The sequence below is a fragment of the Mauremys reevesii genome, linkage group 8 (assembly GCF_016161935.1).
Source record: "Mauremys reevesii isolate NIE-2019 linkage group 8, ASM1616193v1, whole genome shotgun sequence".
In the NCBI taxonomy this organism is placed as follows: Eukaryota; Metazoa; Chordata; order Testudines; family Geoemydidae; genus Mauremys; species Mauremys reevesii.
This window is the reverse complement of record NC_052630.1, coordinates 50,313,691-50,335,328: the sequence shown is the minus strand read 5'-3', so window position 1 is coordinate 50,335,328 and position 21,638 is coordinate 50,313,691. Positions and strand designations below refer to the sequence as shown.

The window sequence follows — 21,638 nt, the reverse complement described above, 5'->3', positions numbered from 1 at the left end:
TCAAATCACATTGAAGTCCCTGGGATTTGTAGGTGCTCAGTACTTCTTAGAATTTGCCCCTAATTTTGGGTTACTGGCAAGGCATTTCCTATTAGAATTAAAGGCCCTGCTTGGTGTCTCTCTGTTTTCCTCTCCCTCCCAGCAAATTTTGGGAAGTTCACTTCTTTTCCAACCTCTTTTTCCAATAGTTTGTACTTCACAGCAGCATGGGTGTTACGAAGGGTATTCTTTCTCAGCTTAATAAACAGCAAAAAAAATATAATATATATTTTATATATATATATATTTATATATATATAGAATTATGTTTAAATATTTGCAGAGAGATCACAAGTACCTCAACCTTGCTAAAAGGAGCCTATACAGTAGAGGAAGTGAGTAGTGAGGAAATTCAGAGCAAACACAGACACTCGTAGGTGGCAAACCATTGATACAGTAACAAAGTGTCCATGGCAGCTTCTCATCTGTTGGCTCTAGGGCCTGATCCAAAGCTGGCTGAAGTCAATGGAAAGACTCATCCCTGCTGAGTTCACTGGGCTTTGGCTCAAGTCCTGGATCTCAGTTTTGGTTCTGAAAGGGGATGACAGAAGGGTAGGAGGTGTAACTATGTGTTGAGCAGATTTGTCTTCCCGCTCTCAATCCACCATCTCCTCAAGATGTTTCCCCCCTTCTCCTCATCATGCACATCCCTCCTTTCACAGGATGCCTCAGAATGCTGGATGCCTGTGCCCAATTTCATGCAGAGATCATCCTTATTTTGATTCTGACTCCTTCCCATCTCCTCCTCCCAACTCTCCTCTTTCCTCTCTCAAGCCACCTTTCACTCTCCCACCGGCCCCGGTTGTTTCCCATTTATTCCTCTGGTGCTCGCCTCGCTCACAGGAGCCGCTCGTGGTGCCACTATTGATTCTCTTCGGCAGTTGGATCCCGGCAGGTGCATTCATCTTGGTCACAGTCAGCAGCAAATGGGATCACCTGAGGGGAAGGAAAGAAGCAAATGGGTTTGCAGAGTCGCTCACTGGAAAAGGGATGTGAAACCTGATTACAATGAGCCCTTCTGAGGATCAAGAGGGTAGAATACAAGAACCAATGGCTTTTTAATTGGTTCCAATAACTAGGGCTTAACCTCAGGCTCTCACTGTAGTCAATTGGGGTCTTTCCATGATTCAGTGAGAATTGAGTCAGGAATGAAGTTAGGCAGGACTGGTCACCCAGATAGCCAGTATAGGAGCCAGCCAAGGTCAGTATGGTTCTTCCTATGTATTATAGCAGCACCCAAATGGCTCAATCGGGTTTTGGGGCACATTGTACCGGATGCAGACCATACCCTATAGGGCTTGAATGGTAGAGAGTGGAGGGAAGTAGAGGTACTTCTCCAAACTTTACCCACAAAATAAGCTCCTACCATCTGAGAGGCCACGGTGCATATGTTAATGACCATGCTTGGCATCTGAGTTAACTACCACAGAGTCGAATGAGGCAGTTCACCCCTCTCAGTGCTATTGTTTCATGCTGTGTGCAAACTCAGGCAGATGTTTGCATTGGGTTCATGTTGACAAGGTATATTTTGCAATCATACCAGCTACAGACTATCATTTTTAAAGGTAGGCTGTAGAACACAGAGGCAGTTTGGGAGAGGTGCTGGTTAGAACTGTTCAAATTGGTATTTTTTTCAATTTTTTGGGTGGAATTTCCTCAATTTTTGACAAAAAAGTGAAAATTTGGGAGGATTGATTAAAAAAATAGTAGAGAGGTTTTTTTAGCTAAAACAAAAGATTCCCAGGAAAAAAAATTGGGTGGTGGTGTGTATGGAGGGCGTGGGAGGGTGGGGGAAGGGTTAGATCTATGTAGTGTATTTGCACTTAGGGGGTCTCTGTCCTGACCTCCACCCCCTGCTCTAACCGCACTGAATCCTCCAGCTCTGCCAGTGACCATATATCCCAATTTGCAGCACCCCTTCTATTCCAGTCCTTGACCTCACCCAACCAAGTAAGTTTGTTTTGCTATGTGGCTTAATTGGTAGCAGCAAAACTCCCAGTGTTGCTGCATGCAGTAGTTTGTGATTAGGACCTTCCCGAGCTGGACCATAGTAACACTGTAGCAGGGGGTGCCACAGGCAAGGGAGTTGACAGATGAGGGTCTTGGAAGCCATACAAACCAAACTCGGAGCCAGGAATTCTTTGTTATTTAAAGACGTGTTGGGTTCTTTCAATCCGATCTGATGAAAGGTCTATGCCAGTTGTTTTGTATTTGAGCCTAACTTCTTGCTCTCCTCCATTTCTGATCAAATAAACAAATCAGTACAGAGGGTTTTTGTGCTCATGTGAAAAGCTAGTGGGGCTCTGAGGAGATGGAACGATTTGTTCTTTTCAGCGGTTTGATTTGGCTGCTTTTTGGTGGATTCACAATGGAGCTAGGTGACTGCTACCCCCCCAACGACCTCTGCCCTCCACCACCTCACCTCTCTCCATCCCCAAGATGTTAATATTATTAGGATCATCAGAGTTTCATTCAGTCCTATCCCTACAATGTATCACCGCAATTCTGTAAGATCGCCAAGTGAAATTGTAGGTGCCCGGCTCTAGTTGTTTTAGTACAACACCCATTTCCTGTCATCAAGCTTACACATTAGCAGTTGATTTTTTTTTTTACAAGTGATGAAAGGACAAATGATTCAAGATCCATAATAAAGGGAAGGAAGAAAAGAACCAGACCCACATATTTTTGGAATGAGAAAGTAACTGTGCCCTAAGGTTTGTTTTTCTCTTGGATGTCTTTTGGAAGGAAATGTTGTGAAACCTGGGTGTGATGGCAGGGGTAGTAAAGAAGGGAGCTAGGGATGGGAGAAAAAGAGGGGCCAGTTTGATTCACAAATCAAAAGAGGCAACTGTTAAATTACCCACAGGCACAGCTTTCTAAGATGGAATACAAAGGCCAAGTCCAGCAGGAAGGAAGGAAGGAAGGAAGGAAGGAAGAAAGAAAGAAACTGGGTGGGATGACAAAATCACTGCATCACTGAGATGCTGAGTCATGCAGCATTGTAACGCCAAATCTTACTGTAGTAACTTGATGCTGTCTGAGTGACCAATTTCCTGAAGGGAAAAGAGTCCCATGGATGTCTGTGGGAGTTGGATTGAACATTTAGTCCCATTGGCCCTGACCCCAAACCCATTTAGGTCAATTACTGACCCCAGTAGGTTTTGGATCAAGCCCCTTGAGGTCTGCTTTCCACTTGATTGGGTATCAGCCTGCAGGCTCCGTTCCAAGGTGCAGCAAAGCCTGTAACCACTGGCTGCCTTGAGCTCTTATTTGAACTCGGCCCGTTCCCCTCTGCCTCCTGTGGGAAGCTCACTTACCTTCCTGGAGGACAGTGTGGAGGAGCAGCAGTCACCCCCATCATACTGGCAATACGCCCGGTTATTGATGGTGTCACACCAGCCATCTGCTTGGAAAGGCTAGGGAGAGAAATGAGTAACTGCTGAGTGGAGACTAGCTAGGATGCTTCATGAATGGAAAATTCCTCCCAAGACCCGCGACTGCGGGTCTTCAACAAAGCCCTCATGCACCACCATCACTGTCTAGGGCCCAACACTGCCGCACTTTCCCAAAGCTTTTACAGAGAAAGTGTCCCCAGAAAAGCAGTCTATCAGCTGGCCAGTGTGGGGCTCAGTTCTGAAGGGGGTGTAGGCCAGGGCTTGAGGAGCAATTCTGTACAGCCATGAAAAGTGAGGGAAGTGTATTAGGATGCCACCTACCACTAGAGACGGGCCCAAACCAAACCCCCTGAAATTCAGGGAAGTTCAAATCCAGAGGTGAGCTTCACAGCCAGCTTTACCTCAACAATGGACCAAACCAAACCTTAGAATCAAATGCCACTGAACTTTGGGTGAGTTCAGAACCAGTTCTGAGCTACATGGGCCTGCTCTTCCACCAAGTTACTCCAGTTCGATGCGGCTCCACTGAAGTCAATGTCACGGTGAGATCAGGGCCCTAGACTAACTGCATACTGGACTGACCCCAAAATCTTCCCAGCCCAGACTTTGAGGAATCTTGGCTCCAAATTTGAGCTTTGTGGCTTAGGCTGTACAGCTAAGAATGAGAGAGGATGTGTAGGTTCTGCCTATTGATCACACAGTCAGAGCTCAGTACAGAACATGGTTAATCTGCCTGGGACTAAGAAAAAGGGCAGGCAAATCCATCTGTAGCGGGGTGGTCACCCGCTCCTGCCCTGAAGGGCTTAAAACAGCCTTGGGAGAGGGCTGTGGCAGGGAACCATTAGCCTGGGCTGATTGGGGAAGCAGCCGCAGCTGGCCCTATAAAGGGGCTGCTAGGCTGGAGCTCAGAGAGTCTCTCTCTAGATGTTGAGAGGGACAGGCCTGGCTGCTGGGAGCTGGGCAGGGCACCTAAAGTGGAGCAGGGCTGGGGAAAGGCCAGAGGAGCTGGGGAGCTCCAGCCTGGAAAACCCCCAGGCTACAGGCCTCGTTAAAGGCCAAGAAAGGTACTAGGGTTGCAGAGGGGCAGTCCAAGGGTAGGCAGAGGCAGCAGGGCCAGACCCTCCTTGCCAATGATGAGTAGCAATTATACTGCAGTCTGCCCAGTGAGTGGGGGCTAGATGGTGACTGGCAGTAGCCCAAGACAGGGGCGAGGTGGGGATAGGGAGCTGCGGGTTCCCCGGGGAGGGGAGACTCAGCTAAACTGTGGGGTACTGCAGGGGGCAGAACCCCAAGAGAAGGGGCACCGGGGTCTGGGAGGGACATGGGGGCCAGCGACAGGCGAGACACCAGCTGACAGAAGGGGGTTCCAGAGACTGGCAAGCTAATTCCCTGGACATCCATCAGGAGGCGCCATGCCAGGTGAGTCTCGCATCGCTACACATCAAAGATGCTATAGCTTAGCTCCCAAGTTTCCATAGGAGCACTGGGTAGAGTCACAGAGCACAGACCCTAATGATAATCTTATCCAGAGTGCAAAATGCTGCCACCTGTGTGCCAGCCCCACTGCATCTCTGGTGCACAGGAAAGGGGACACGGCCAGGGCCCCAACCTCATCACAACCCTCCTTTGGGGAATCTATCACCATCTTCTGCACTAAACTACTCCAGTCCCTGCCAGATGGGAGCACAAGGACCACAGCCATGCTTGGCCAGTGCACCAAGGGGAGAGGAGGTTCTCGTGCCATTTTGCTTCATTTTCCTGCATGCCCACAGAAAGCAAGGCAAAGTTCAGCCCCTGATTAGTGACTGGTTTCAGAGTAGCAGCCTGTGATTGTGATTCACTGCAGAGGGCCCCAGCCTAATGATGACTAGAGGTGCTGAAATACTGCTCCCCCTCATCTTTACCTTCAGCCAAAACTCAGCCTTTTACACAACAATTTTGTAAAACTTTCTCATTGTTTGTCCTTAAAAGAGCTGGGCCAGTACTGCAAAACAAGCGCCCAGGAACATTTGCTGGAATTGCTAAACAAATTCACTCCAACCCCCCTTTTGTGTTCATGTTCTGGGAATAGTCAAGGCTTGGGGTGGGATTTGCAGAAGAACCCAAGTGAGTTAGGAGCACACGTCCCATTGTTGTGCTCCTAAGTCACTTAGGTGCCTTGGAAAACCCCTCTCTTGTCCTACAGTGAGATTTTTTTCCCCGGTGTAGTTAGGCTGATGTAGCTACGTTGCTACAAACGCCTAGTACAAATGCACTGCATGGATGTAAAAAATGGCTCGCACTGGTGTGGGTTACCCCAGTAGCCACACAGATACAGGTCACTTTTTACAATAATGCAGCATGTGTTCATCTTGGGTTAGCATTGGTGCTCCTCTATCAGTGTAGCTAAAAAAATCCCCAGACCAGATAAGCCTCTAGTGAATAAACTTCATTCACAGACAAAAGGGAATTTCAGATTGCACAACTACTGAACAGGGCAGCTCTCTGACTGCAAAGCTTACACTCAAACACACAAGTCAAAATTTGCACCATTGCTGGTTAGTTATGAATCATATAAACATGGAAGAGAAATACCCAATCAGCGATGAGAAACCAGGACATGTGACTTGTGTAACTAAACACCATTGCATGAATTCGAAGTATTTGCAAAGAACTGTTCAGGAACAAGCTGTAACTGAGAATTATTTACCAGAGAAATTCATGGATAAAGTTGAGTAACACATAAATGTGATGTCACACTCTGGTCATAACAGAAAGGAGGCAGCATTCACTGAATAAATTATTAGGAATTAAATATTCACCGGGCTCTAGTCTACATGCTATTGGGTACTGACCTGCACCAAAAGCCGCTGGAAAGATTATTCTCATCAGGAGCTGGACATATTGGAAATACAGCCAGAAATCCTGGTCTTATGAGCTTACCAGTTCCATTTTGCAGAGCAAAGTGGATTTGATGGCCCAAATGGACATCCAGCCTTTTGAGCATTGAGCTGAACCAAACTTCCAAACCTCTGGGGTTCACTCCCCATTAGCAGAGTCCTCCCCGTCTAGTCAAGGCATGCGTTACTGAGAATGAGCATTAAAACATGATGGCATTATCCCCACAACAGTGAAAGCCAAAACGCAGAACCAGGCACCATAAGTGCCGCAGCTCTCTCGATGCAGAAGCAATGCTGACAGATGTAACTGTTGTGTATTGTGGACACAGTACAAATCCCCGATGTGCATACAGTAGGAACCATGAGGGCTGACTCTCTACTGTATTGCATTAGATGAGAAACATAGTAACCACTATATAATAGCGGATTCAACATAAGCAACTGCTTAAGAAGCTATACCTGCAAATTCACGTAAACAGATTCAACACTCTGCTCAAAACATTCCCTACATCACCTCTATCCTGCTCCCTGAAATGAAATGGGCACATCAGCTTCAGAAAGACTTGGGTGTGTGTGTGTGGGGGGGGGGGCAGGAAACAAGGTCCAGTTACAAGTCAAGGCTTTCAGGTGGCTTGCGTTTTCTTTCTGGATAGCATCTGCCAACATTTTGAGCACTCCCTTGAGGAGGTGGTGTGTTTCCAGCAACGTCTGACTCAGATGTTCCCTCGGACAATGCAGGTCGTTCAGCACAGCTGCTTTGTGGCATAATGTTATTGGTGGTTGTGTCAAACTGGGGCACTGATGTTGGAACAACTAGCAGCTCTCCAAATTTTGCCTCTTTTGTCAGCCGCGGAGTCACACCCAAATCTCGCAACTGGTTAGTGTGGTGGCAGCAAAACATATCGGGTGCCACTTGTACTGTGTAGGACAAAGAACTTGTTTGTGCACTAACAATTGCTGGAAGCCATGTACTGTGACCCCGATAATAATGCACCAGAACTGTTTGACCCACTTGTATCTGGCAAGGTGCACTGGTCCTTCGCCATCGCTTGACTTACTAGATGATTTCTAACTTGTAGATGTAGATCTGGCGTTAATAAGTCCAACAGTGACCTGAGATTTCAGCTGATAAACAGCACTGCAGGTGTTTGGTTCGTTGTGGTATGTACTGTGTTTCGATATTTTAGCAAGAAGCATGACAGCTTCGGTTGTAATGAGTGCTTATCTGTCATGGATCGCAGGGCTTGCTTAAAACTTCGTACTAACCTTTCAAGAAAACCATTTGTGTCTGGGTGATATGGTGCTGAGGGAATATGGCTAGTACTGTTTTTCTTCATGTCTCACTGAAACTCACTGAACTAAACTGAGGACCGTTGTCACTCACAGCTTGTTCTGGCAGTCGAGTTCTTGCAAACAAACTTAGAAGTTTTTCTCCTATTCGTACAGCTGTGGTGGTTTTCATGAAAAAAACAAAAACTTCTGGCCATTTGGAATGGGCATCCACCACTATTAGATACATCATTTCTAAAAATGTTCCTGCACAATCAATATGCAGACATGGCCAGAGAGCTGATGGCCATTCCCAGGGGTGTAATGGCACTGGTTTAGGCATGCCCTGTACCTGTTGGCATTATGAAAATTCCCTGAGTGAGCTACTGTATTCGTTGGTCAATGCCTGGCCACCATACAAAACTTCTGGTGAGTCCCTTCATTTTTACTAGCCCTACATGGAGCTCTTCTAATATTTTTGCGCATAGTTTACTAGGTATGATAACATGAATTCCGCATACGACACTCCCTTGATGTAGGGTAAGCTCACCTTTGTGCATGTAAAAGGGTGCCAGATTAGGGCTATCAGTCTATTTCCGGCTTCATAAACCTAAGATAGTGTGGGATACCTCCTGCTTGATTAAACTACAAGTCACTGGGGATCACTCAATCTGAAACAAATTCAACAGATTCTGTCTCTATTCCAGGTTGTCCTTCAGCTAGCACGGGCAGGCAGGAAAGCCCATCTGCATTTGAATTCAATGTCACAGGTGTAACCAGCTAAGAAGAGAGCCCGGTGTTCCATATGTGCTGCCATTGTCACAGAAACTCCTTCCCTTGGATGTAGGATTGCTATTAGGGGTTGGTGGTCCGTGACAAAGGTGAATTTTCTCCTATATAGACACTGGATGAATTTCTTCATGCCCCATACCAGACTTAAAGCCTCCTTGTCTATTTATGCATAGTTAGGTTCTCCCACTGTGTGCGATCTTGAAGCAAATGCTATGGGTATCTCACTGCCGCCTGGCATTCTGAGCCATATAATTACCCCAATTCCACGTCGGGAAATGTCACATGCTAACTTAATAGGCAAGGATGGATTAAAGTGCACTGTCTGATGTGACCAATTGTTTTGCTTCCAGAAATTTTTTTGACACTCCGCTGATCAAACCCCTTTTGACCAGTCTGCAGTAAACAGTTCATTGGATGCAATACGGTTGCTGGGTTTGGTGCAAATCGGCTATAGTAGTTGATAAATCCCAGAAATGACCAAAGATGTGACACATCTTTTGGCGGTGGAGCTTCCAGGCCTGCTTTAATCTTCTCCTGAGATTTATGTAGGCCCTGCACATCAGTAACATGCCCACAATAAGCCATTGAGTCCTTGAAAAATTCACATTTTATGCAATTAGCTCGTAACCCATATTCTCCTAGACATTTTAATACCCCTTTTAGGGTTTCCAGATGTTCATTATCACTTCCAGCGGTCACAGTAATGTCATCCAAATAACACTGTGTTCTCAGGACACCTTACAAAACTTGGTCCATTGCCCATTGCCATATAGCAGGAACTAAAGCAATACCAAACACTAGTCAGTTATGCTGGTACAGACCCTTTTGTGTGCTGATTGTGAGGTATGCCTTAGACCAGGCGTTCTCAAACTGGGGGTCGTGACCCCTCAGGGGGTTGTGAGGTTATTACCTGGGGGGTCATGAGCTGCCAGCCTCCACCCCAAACCCAGCTCTGCCTCCAGCATTTATAATAGAGTTAAATAGAAAAAAAGTGTTTTTAATTTATAAGAGGGGGTCGCACCCAGAGGCTTGCTGTGTGAAAGGGGTCACCACAACAAAAGTTTGAGACCCACTGCCTTAGACTCTTCCTCAACTTCCATCTGTGGGTAGGCCTGTGACAAATCAGTTTTGCTAAATCATTGTCCCCCTGCCAGTGTAGCAAAAATATCGAGGCAGAGGGTATTTTTCAACGTTCAGTACAGGGTTTATGGTATTCTTAAACACTCCACACACCCTTACTGCACCACATTTTTTTTACAATTGGAATGATCGGCGTTCCCCACTCACTCCTGGCCACTTCTGAAAATACGCCCTCCCTTTCCAGACGTCCCAATTCAGCGTCTACCTTCAGGCGGATACCATAAGGGACAGGTTGAGCTTCATGAAACTTGGGCTGCGTTTTCTCATCTAGGATTATTTCAGCCTTCATGTGTTTTAGAGTTGCTATGCCCTCCTTGAATACTCCCAAGGCCCATTAAGTATCCCTTCCAGCTGCTGTTTGGCTGTTTTAGTGGAGTCTGCTGAAAGTGACTGCAGCATCATTATAGATATCCACTCCAGAGGATCCTTACATAACCATTTATGGCCCCACAGGGCCGGCCCCCCTTTCTCAATGACATATAAGTCTAATAACAATAAGCAGTCTTTATACTCCACATTCATGTGCATCACTCCAATTGGCATTGTTTTTCCTTCTGTATAACTTTTTAGTAACATTGGTGTCTTCCTCAGTTTGTATTTTTAAAAGTTTTCTCATATTCTGAATGTGAGATAACAGACACTTAAGAGATGGTGTCTTATTCCATTTTAAGTGTTTTTCCCTGCTACCTGGGGTGTCAATCAGATTGCTGCTTTGTCATTTTTGCTCACACTATATATATTGAGACTGGCTACTCCACTCTCCCAGTATGTATCACTACTGCCTCTGTCTACAGAATGTACACTGATGTTCCTTTTTCTACACCCTCTGTTAGTCTCTTTCTTATTTCTCTTAATGTGACAAACTGCGTGGCTATGACTTTTTTTATTACAGCTTCTGCAGTAGGCATCTGTAAATTGGCAGTCAGAAGGAATATGGAACCTTTTCCCACACTGATGATGTGTCTGTCTGCTGAGTGGACTGGCTCTTGCCTTGGGTTACCGGTAGTTTATGCTTTCCTACTTCTGTTTGAGGGCAGCTATACAATTCTGTTGCATCCCTTGCTGCAGTTTTCATTGCTACTCCAATTTCTATTGCGCGTTTAGAGGTAAGATTTTCCTCAGTTCAGAGCCTCTTCTGTATGCTTTCATTAAGCAGTCCACACACAATTCTGTCTCTTGGTGCCTCGTTAAGCCACAGTGTTCTGATAATTTTTTTAACTCTGTTGCAAAGGAGGAAATAGATTCATCTTCAAGCTGATTCTGTTTATGAAACCTGAACCATTCTCCTATACTCAAGGACTTGGATGACAAGTGCCCTTGAACGATTTGCACTCTCTCTTTAAAGGTTTTGCTGGCTGGCTTCTCTGGGGCATCAGACTGCGTACTTAACTCTATGGTTTTCCTCCCATCACACTCAGAAATGCTACTACATGTTTTTCTGGGGGAATCACATTTACTTCAAAATATTGCTCCAGCCTCTCTCTCTATGCAGGCCAGTCCTTCATGGCACTGACGAAGTCCTCCATTTTTCTGATATAGCTTGACATTTCACCTTGCTGCTGTTAGTTTACTTGTTCTGAGTATTGCTGATTGTAGCAGACTTCTCTCCCCCCACAGGGACTGCTTGTTATGTCACAGACTGTTTTGCAACTCTGATGCATAGAAGGTCCTTGAAATCCTCATTTTCAACTGTTGTGTATTGTGAACATGGCACAAATTCCTGATTATAAACACAAACATGCGCAGACAGCTGGAGCCTTGATGGCGACTGACTCTGTATTGCATAGAGACAGATGAAAAACATAGTAACCCCTATAGAACAGTGGATTCAACATAAGCAACTGCTTAAGAAACTATACCTGCAAAGTCACATAAATAGATTCAGCATTCTGCCCAACACATTCAAATACATCACAATAACCACCAACCGCAGCTGGGCCAGATTATACAGCCCGCATCTGCCTACTTTCGTCCTCAAGACTTGATAGGAACAAAACCTGGGATTCGGCCTGTGATGGAGTCTACTCCCTACATTGGCCCCAAAAGAGTTGAATTAGGCCAGGTGGGCCCAATCAACCAATTAAGCTGCAAAGGGGGGAAATTTAGGCTGTGAGGATGGTTCTAATTAGAAGGGAAGCTCCCTGTGAGGGAACTTCTATAAAGCCAGGCGGCTCTGTGTTTTCTCCTTCCGGCGGAGTCTCTCCACACAAGCAACAACAGGCAGTCCTCATGCCCGCAGCCCTATGTCGTTCCCACAGTGACTCCCCATTCACTGCCCCAGCAACACTACTCTGCAGTGGCTGGCAGGGGAACCCAGCCTGCCCTCTACTCTGGGCTCCAGTCCAGGGCCCTATAGCGAGCAGTTATGGTCTGCATCTACACCAACCTTACTGCTGTCACCCCGGACTACTTCCTACCGTACTTCTGCAAGCTTCTCACTCTTCAGCCTTCCTAGTCCGACCCCTCTTTCTTAGGTCTACTAGGTAAACGCTTTCTCAGGGGTTCCTAGCCCCCCTCCCCCTGTTTCTTCTCCCTTACCTCAGAGACAGAGACTGCAGGAGTGGGAGGAAAACTGCATGTTGGAAGACCTGAAGGGGGCACTCAACTGGGTGGAGCTAATCCCCAGAGGACGGCATCACTCAGTGGTGAGTAGAGCACCATATGACAGACCCAAGACAAACCAGATGTAATTTTGCCACAAACAGGAGGATGAAGTGAGAGCTAGGACAGGTGGAAAATCAATGAATCAGTGGACTAATGCCCCACTCCCATTATCAGTAGCACCTGCAGTACCTAACCAAGCTCAGAGACCTAGCAGACAAACACAGAGTAAGAGCCAGCCCCTGCCCTCAAGAGCTTACAATCTACATACACCAGATAAGTCCTTTCTCCCACCCTGTACCTATGTTACAGTTGAAAAATCGAGGCACAGGGAAATGAAGTGACTGGCCCAAGGTCACACAGTGTCTGTGGCAGAGCCGGGAACTGAGCCCATCTCCCTGAATCCCAGTCCAGCACCTTAACCACACGTTTCATACTTTCTCTTGTTACACAGGCATGGTCAATGGCTTCGGGCTGGTATTACCCTGTACCCCAACTGCCTATTTACATTTGCCCCTCCTCCTACCCCTTGACCCTACAGCATGGGACCCAACAACAATAATAGCAACAACTTGTATTTATCTAATACCTTTCATTCCTGGAAGCAAAGCATTTTACCAAGTTTTCATACCGTGCATACGCACCCATCACTGAAATGCAGACGCCTCTGGGATAGAAGGCAAAAGGTGTTTAATAATATTTAGCCCTTGTATTGTGCTTCACAGACCTCCATTAATCCCCTCAACATAGGGAAACTGAGGATGAGACATTGGGTGACTTGCTCAAGGCCTCAGAGCTGGTCGTTGTCAGAATTGGGATTGGCAGTCAGGGCTCCTGAGCACTAGGATCCATTGCCCAGGTTTAACAGTAATGCTACACAACCATTTAGGGCAGGAAATGTATCCAGCTAAAACTGTTGGGGGAATAGCCAGCCAGCCTGTAATGACCCAAACTGGAATATGAGCAGGCAGCAGGGTTAATACTTGTACACTTGTGAAAAGTGCCAAGGGGTCTTAACTGACTGTGGGTGAGGCCATCAGTCCTCTGTCCCATTTGAGAAAGGGCACCATGTGCATTAGCACCATGCTTGGGCCCTGCCTCAGAATGAAATCTACTGCATCACCCTAGTGCAGCACCCAGGGAAGGGTGTGATGTGGGGTCTGAATTATTTTGCTCGATTCCATGTTGTAGTTTTTCCTTCAACTCTGCTCCATATGTCATGAGTCACTGGAAAAAAAAAATCTATTTCTTATTTAGTTTCCACGTAATTGCAAAGAATTGCCTGTCTCAGATGCATGGGTCTCAATGATTTCCAGATCATTTCTCATGTGCAGTGTCTAGTTATGGGGGCAGGGGGGAAGGGGCTGAAGAAGGGAGATTTTTTCTTTCTCTGTATACCTGCTAGAACTAATTGCTCCTTCCCTCCCCCATAAAAGTCCCCATCCTAAACAAATACAGGCTCCTATGGCAACATCTGTTGAGGAAACTTTGACAGCTCATGCTCAAAATTACACTGGAAAAACATACAAGAGGAAAATGAAAAATGACTGGTTGAACCAAAGGCTCGAAAGAGCTAGAAGCCCAGTTCCATGACTAGTGTCTCAGTGAGTGAAAGGTGTCCAAGCTCTGACCAGATACTGCAAATCCATTCTGTCCCTGTCTCGTTAATAAAACGCATTACCTTGGTCTTTCCCATGAGATGCACAACCACGGTTCTCCTGCCAACTTGTGATTATTAAGAGGTTTTTTGAAAGAGCAGACGTGCTAACCTCAGGGGTCTGGACCAAATTTCAAATCAACTCATTACATTCTTCCTACTTCTGACTGTAGTTTGATTGGAGAGGGTGGGTTGGTCCTCAGTTGGTGCAACCTGGATTAGCACCATTGACTTCTACAGGGCAATGCTGAAGTACACAAGCTGAGCATCTGACCCACTATTCTTTTTCACATCCCATCCTGAAGTGTTGTCTAGCACAGCTGTTTGCAACCCCACAGCTGTTGGTTTTTACTTCAGATGTGGCTGCACCTCAGCGATCTTTACAGTCGCTGGACACTACATCTTGTAAGATATTTGACTAGTCTTGAGTGCATATCAGTTCACAGGAGGTCAGGATGCAGTGTAACGTGTCGATCCACTCCCATGGCCCCCTGTGCCCTAGCATCTGAGCACCTCACAATCTTTAATGCACTTAACCTCACAACACCTCCATGAGGCAGAGAGAGACTAAGGGACTTGTCTAAGGTCACACAGGAAGTCTGTGGCACAGCAAGGAAATAAATTGAGGTCTCCCACTGATGATCTTTCCTACTTTAGGTCCTGATGCTGCATAATGAGGCGACTTTGTAATGTTACAATATCAAAATGCATAAATTGCATTGCAACATCAAGGAGCAACCGCAGGGTTACTTTGTCCTACAAAACAGCCACAAATCAGTGCCTGACTTGATAGATGAGATAGGGTGAGCGAGTTCTGTTACAACACAGACCTGAAGCAAATTAAGACTATCGGCCAAAGCCGGACCTGGAGTAAGTCTCTGCGACTCTTGTTAACTTTTATATGGAGATGAATTGAAGCTGGTTGTTTTTGCTTCTAAAGAGACTGCATCTGGTTTCAATCTTCATAAGGGAAAAGAGGAGCAGAACGGTTTATATCTGCAACATACTGGCTCCTACGCTTACCAGTTATGATTGTGGGCCTCATTTTCCACTCATTCACACCTGTGCAAGGTGAGTGCAAAACCTGCTTGGCACTGGTGTAAATAGTCATGCAAAGCAGTGGAGAATCAGGCTCTGACTATAGATGTGAAAAGGGAAATAAGGACAACCCAGGGAATTACAGACCAGTCATCTTAACTTCTGTACCTGGAAAGATAATGGAGCAAATAATTAAGCAATCAGTTTGCAAACATCTAGAAGATAATAGGGTGGTAAGTAACAGTCAACAGGGATTTGTCAAAAACAAATCCTGTCAAACCAACCTGATAGCTTTCTTTGATAGGGTAACAAGCCTTGTGGATAGGGGGGAAGCAGTAAAAGTGGTATATCTTGATTTTAGCAAATTTTTTGATACTGTCCTGCATGACCTTCTCATAAATAAACTAGGAAAATGCAACCTAGATGGAGATACATAAGGTGGGTGCAAAACTGGTTGGAAAACTATTACCAGAGAAGAATAGGAGTACTTGTGGCACCTTAGAGACTAACAAATTTATTGTAGCATAGAGTAGTTATCAGTGGTTCACAGTCATGCTGGAAGGGCATAACAAGTGGGGTCCCACAGGGATCATTTCTGCGTCCGGTTCTGTTCAATATCTTCATCAATGATTTAGATAATGGCATACAGAGTACACTTACAGGTGCTTTGGAGGATAGGATTAAAATTCAAAATGATCTGGAAAAACTGAAGAAATGGTCTGAAGTAAACAGGATGAAATTCAATAAGGACAAAGACAAAGTACTCAATTTAGGAAGGAACAATCAGTTGCAGATATGCAAAATGGGAAATGACTGCCTAGAAAGAGTACTGTGGAAAGGGATCTGGGGGTCATAGTGGACCACAAGCTAAATATGAGTCAACAGTGTAACGCTGTTGCAAAAAAAAGCGAACATCATTCTGTGATGTATTAGCAGGAATGTTGTAAGCAACACACGAGAAAAGACGCTTACTCACCGTAGTAACTGTTGTTCTTCGAGATGTGTTGCTCCTATCTATTCCAGTCAGGTGTGCGCGCCGCGCGTGCACGGCTCTTCAGAACGTTTTTACCCTAGCAACTCCGGCGGGCCGGCTGGTGCCCCCTGGAGTGGCGCCGCTATGGCGCCTGTTATATACCCCAGCCGGCCCGTCCGCTCCTCAGTTCCTTCTTGCCGGCTACTCCGACAGTGGGGAAGGAGGGCGGGTCTGGAATGGACTGGAGCAACACATCTTGAAGAACAACAGTTACTACGGTGAGTAACCGTCTTTTCTTCTTCGAGTGATTACTCCTATGCATTCCAGTCAGGTGATTTCCAAGCCTTACCTAGGCGGTGGGGTCGGAGTGAGACGTGGCGGAGTGTAAAACCGCGGAGCCGAAGGCTGCGTCGTCTCGTGACTGCTGCACCAACGCGTAGTGGGAGGCAAAGGTGTGGACAGAAGACCAGGTAGCCGCTCTACAGATGTCCTGGATGGGGACATGGGCCAGGAAGGCAGCCGACGAGGCTTGCGCCCTCGTGGAGTGAGCGGTGAGGCGGCATGCTGGCACGCGAGCAAGCTCGTAGCATGTGCGGATACATGCCGTCACCCAGGAGGAAATCCTTTGTTAGGAGACCGGCTCGCCCTTCATGCGGTCGGCGACTGCGATAAACAGCTGGGTCGAACGTCGGAAGGGTTTCGTCCGCTCGATGTAAAAGGCAAGCACCCTGCGGACGTCCAGGGTGTGCAGCTGTTGCTCACGAAGTGAGGCGTGTGGCTTCGGGAAGAAAACTGGGAGGAAAATGTCCTGGTTGAGGTGGAAGGCCGACACCACCTTAGGGAGGAAGGCCGGATGTGGTCGAAGCTGCACCTTGTCTCGATGGAAGACGGTGTATGGTGGACCAACCGTTAGAGCACGGAGCTCAGAGACTCGTCTCGCTGATGTAATTGCGACTAGGAAGGCTGTCTTCCAGGAGAGGTAGAGCAGAGAGCACGTGGCCAGAGGCTCGAAGGGCGGACCCATAAGCTTGGCCAGGACGAGGTTCAAATCCCAGGCCGGGGCAGGACGCCGCACCGGCGGGTACAAGCGGTCCAGGCCTTTAAGGAAGCGGGAAACCATCTGGTTGGAGAAGATGGACCGACCTTCCACAGATGGACGAAAGGCGGACACTGCTGCCAGGTGTACCCTCAGGGAGGAGACCGCAAGACCTTGCTCCTTAAGGTACCAGAGGTAGTCCAGGATGGTAGGGACAGGGACTACGAAAGGACTGAGTCCTCGTTGGTCACACCAGAGCGCGAATCGCTTCCATTTTGCAAGGTAGGTGGAGCGAGTGGAAGGCTTTCTGCTCTCTAGCAGGACGTGCTGTACTGCCGCCGAACAGTCCCTCTCTGCGTGGGTCAACCACGCAGGTACCAGGCTGTAAGATGGAGGGACTGCAGGTTCGGATGGCGGAGTCTGCCGAAGTCCTGTGTGATGAGGTCCGGCCATAACGGAAGGGGGATGGGATCCCGAATGGAGAGCTCGAGGAGCAGGGTGTACCAATGCTGCCTCGGCCAGGCTGGAGCGACGAGTATGACACGGGCCCTGTCCCTCCGAAGCCTCTGTAGCACTTGGTGTACGAGTGGGAATGGAGGGAAGGCGTAGAGGAGGTGATCCTTCCAGGAATAAAGGAAGGCGTCCGACAGGGAGCCCGGCGAGCGACCCTGGTACGAGCAGAACAGGTGGCACTTCCTGTTCACCTTGGAGGCGAATAGGTCTATCCGGGGAAACCCCCACCTCCGGAAGATTGTGTGCACGACGTCGGGACGGAGAGACCACTCGTGGGAGAGGAACGACCTGCTGAGATGGTCGGCCAGCGTGTTCTGCACTCCCGGAAGAAAGGACACTTCCAGGTGAATCGAGTGGGTCACGCAGAAGTCCCACAGGAGCATTGCTTCCTTGCAGAGGAGGGAGGAGCGGGCCCCGCCCTGCTTGTTCATGTAGAACATCGCCGTCATATTGTCCGTGAACACTGTCACGCAGCGGCCTTGCAGACGGGTGCGGAAGGTGTGACATGCCAAATGGATCGCTCGCAGCTCGCGGATGTTGATGTGTAGAGCGAGCTCTTGGGGTGACCAAAGGCCTTGGGTGTGTAGGTCGCCCAGGTGAGCTCCCCAGCCGAGTGCTGAGGCATCCGTGGTCAGAGTGGCGGATGGGCGAGGAGGGTGGAACGGGACTCCCGCACACACGACCTCCGGGTCTAGCCACCAGCTGAGGGACTCGAGGGTTGGCTTGGTGACTGTGACCACCATGTTGATGGGATCTCGATGCGGCCAGTACACCGACGCTAGCCAGGACTGGAACAGGCGTAGGTGGAGCCGCGCGTATGCGGTGACATACGTACAGGATGCCATGTGGCCCAGGAGGCGGAGGCAGGATCGCACCGTCATGGTAGGGAAGGTGACGCGGTCTCTGATGATGGAGACCATTGTCTGGTGCCGCGATCGTGGCAGGCAGGCCCTGGCCAACGTGGAGTCGAGAATCGCTCCAATGAACTCCACCCGCTGCGACGGAATCAATGAGGACTTCTCGGCATTGATGAGAAGACCGAGTCGTTGAAAGAGGAACAGGATTTCTGTCATCTGGTCCATTACCAGCCGCCGAGACTTTCCGCGAATCAGCCAGTCGTCGAGATATGGGTAGACGTGTATCTGACGACGGCGGAGGGCTGCGGCAACCACCGCCATGCATTTGGTAAACACCCTCGGTGCGGTGGATAGGCCGAATGGTAGCACTGCGAACTGGTAGTGAACGTTGTTGACTACGAACTGCAGGTAGCGTCGATGGGGAGGGTAGATCGCGACATGGAAGTACGCGTCCTTCATGTCGAGGGCGGCAAACCAGTCTCCCGGATCCAGAGAGGGAATGATGGTCCCCAGGGTGACCATGCGGAACTTGGGCTTGAGCAGATACTTGTTCAGCTCTCGAAGGTCCAGTATAGGACGTAGCCCTCCTTTCGCTTTGGGGATGAGAAAATATCGGGAATAGAATCCCCTGCCCCGCCTGTCTTGAGGCACTGCCTCTATGGCACCCACGCTCAACAGAGTCTGGACCTCTTGTAAGAGGAATTGCTCATGAGAGGGGTCCCTGTAGAGGGACAGGGAGGGTGGGTGGGAAGGCGGGAGCGAAACAAACTGAAGGCGGTATCCCGACTGGATTGTTTGGAGCACCCAGTTGTCCGTAGTTATATGGGACCACGCCGAAAAGAAATGGGAGAGGCGGTTGCAAAACAAAAGGGTAGGAGCTGGTGGAGAGACTGATGGGCCGTCCTCGGGCGTCCCATCAAAAGGCCTGCTTGGAGCCTTGCGGGGCCTTGGAAGGGGCATGGTTCTGGTTGCGCCTGTTGCCGGATGGACAGTGGCGATTTTGGCCCGGTCGCCTGCTGTTGTAAGGGCGATACCGATGCTGAGCGAAAGGCCGTGAGGGTTGCTGCCTGAAGGACCGGCGCTGTGGAGCCGGTGTGTGCATCCCGAGGGTGCGGATCGCTATGTGACCGTCCTTCAGGGTCTGGATCCGGGCATCAGTTTTCTCGGAAAAGAGACCCTGGGTGTCAAATGGCAGGTCCTGCAATGTGTACTGCACCTCCGGTGGCAGTGTGGAGGACTGCAGCCAGGAGATGCGCCGCATCGTCACTCCTGAGGCTAGGGTCCGAGCTCCCGAGTCCGCGGAGTCTAGGGCGGCCTGGATGGAGGACCTGGAAGATTTCTTTCCCTCATCCAACAACGCCGAGAACTCTTGGCGGGAGGCTGTTGGGAGCAGCTCTGTAAACTTCGCCAGGGACACCATGATGTCATACGTGTACCTGGCGAGGAGGGCCATCTGGTTGGCGATGCGAAGTTGCAGGCCTCCGGCCGAGTAGACCTTGCGGCCTAACAGGTCCATTCGCCGCGCCTCCTTTGACTTTGGTGCAGGGGCAGGTTGACCATGCCTCTCCCTGTCGTTGACCGACTGCACGACCAACGAGTCTGGGGTCGGGTGAGTATACAAATACTCATAGCCCGTAGGGGGGACTGAGTACTTGCGCTCGACCCCGCGGGCCGTAGGAGGGATGGATGCCGGCGACTGCCAGAGCATGGTGGCGTTCTTCTGGATTGTCCGAATGAACGGTAAGGCCACCCGTACTGGAGCCTCCACTCCAATGACGTTCGTGACAGGGTCCTCATCCTCCTGGACCTCTGCTACAGGGAGATCTATGGCCTTCGCCACGCAGCGAAGGAGGTCTTGGTGGGCCCTCAGGTCTATCAGTGGAGGATCCTTGGCAGATGCTCCGGCCACCGCCTCGTCTGGTGACGACGACGAGGACAAGCCCTGGACGACAGCCTCCGTGGATGGATCTTCCAGCGGTTGATCGGCTGGCTCGGCCTGAGGATGCCTCTGGGGGTCAGGCAGTACCGAAACTGAACCCGGTGGCAAAGGGGGCGGTCGGCTGACGGTGGCCTCCGGCACCCTGCGCTCAGAGGCAGGGGCTCTTGGAGGAAAGGGTACCCCTTGAGTGTCGTATTGGGCCCAGGGGACCCAGAAGCCCCACTGTTGTGCACCCTGAGGCTGGCTCTGCGGAGTAGGTGGCAGGTGCCTGTTGCTGTCTGCCCCGGAAGCGACCGACGCGGGGCGGGATGGCCATGGGGGTGCAGAGGCGCTGACGGACTGCGCCGTGGAGAGAGGCAGTCTGGCCCCGGACGGTGCCGAGGATCGGTGCCGGGCATCACGGTATCGGGATGGTGACCGAGACCAACGTCCGCCGCGGTGCCGGGAGCTCGACCGGTGCCGGGTGCTCGACCGGGATCCGGACCTGTGGTGCCGGGAGCAGCTGCGCGAGTCACGGTGCCGGGAACGGTGCCGGGACGCAGACCTCCGTCGGTACCGGCGCGAAGGCGATCGGGACCTGGAGCGACGCCGGGAGTGCGACCGGTACCGCGATGTCGAATGGTACCGGGACTGCGACCGGCGTCGGGACGGTGACCGGTACCGCGATGGTGAGCGGCGCCGGGATCTTGAGCGGCGGGACGGTGACCTGCGTCGGGACCGTGAACGAGACCGGGACCGGGAGCGCCGTCTGTGTCGTCCGTCCGGAGAGGGGGGCCGCATCATCATTGCCGGCTTTCCCGACGATACAACAGCCCGCACCGGCGGTGCCGGGGGCCGGAGGCTCGGAGCCTCTGTGAGCTCTATGAGCTCGCGCGCCGTAGAGAAAGTCTCAGGCGTGGATGGCAGCCGAAGCTCAACCGCGGTCGGTGCCGGGGAGCATGGCGGTGCCGGACTTGACGGCCCTTGCGGCACCGGAGTCAACGGCCCAGTGCACGTCCTGTGCACGGCCACAGCGGAGACCGCAGGTGGCGTAAATGACTTGGCTGCTGGGCCCTCAGCGTGGGACTTGGCAGCTGCCTTCGCCAGCTTGCGCTTCTTTGATGGCGACAGGGAGCGGTGCCGGGCCTTCGGTGCCGGTAGCTGAGGTCGCGGAGCCTCGGTGCCGGAGCGGCTCGGGGCCGCTGGTGCGCTCCACACCGATGTAGTCTTCGGTGCCGGCGCGGACGGTGCCGGGGGCAGGAGCGACGCCTCCATTAGGAGCTGCTTTAACCTAATGTCCCGCTCCTTACGCGTCCGGGGTTTGAAAGCGGAGCAGATAGGGCACTTATCTGTCCTGTGACTCTCCCCGAGGCAACGGAGGCAGGAGTCGTGAGGATCCCCGACCGGCATAGGCTGCTGGCAAGATGCGCAGGGCTTAAAGCCCGGTGCCTTGGGCATGAGCCCACACCGGGAGAGGAAAGGGAGGGGGAACCCCCCTTATCCTTATCCTAAAACTAACTAACTAACTAAC

General features: G+C 50.0%; 1 protein-coding gene across 2 annotated transcripts in view; it reads right to left on the bottom strand.

Annotated features, from left to right (window-relative positions):
• Positions 1–325: 325 nt before the first annotated feature.
• The window catches only part of PAPPA2 (pappalysin 2), a 184,525-nt gene continuing 163,212 nt past the window's right edge, over positions 326–21,638 (bottom strand). Inside the window, exons 21-23 of one of the 2 annotated variants that reach the window (XM_039483154.1) lie at positions 3,357–3,455; positions 881–975; positions 326–570 (exon numbers count right to left, since the gene is read on the bottom strand). In XM_039483154.1, the coding sequence (XP_039339088.1) occupies positions 901–975; positions 3,357–3,455 (174 nt within the window). In that variant the 3' untranslated portion in view covers positions 326–570; positions 881–900. Of the gene's footprint in view, positions 571–871; positions 976–3,356; positions 3,456–21,638 lie in introns of both variants that reach the window. The other variant, XM_039483153.1, reaches the window with a different exon arrangement.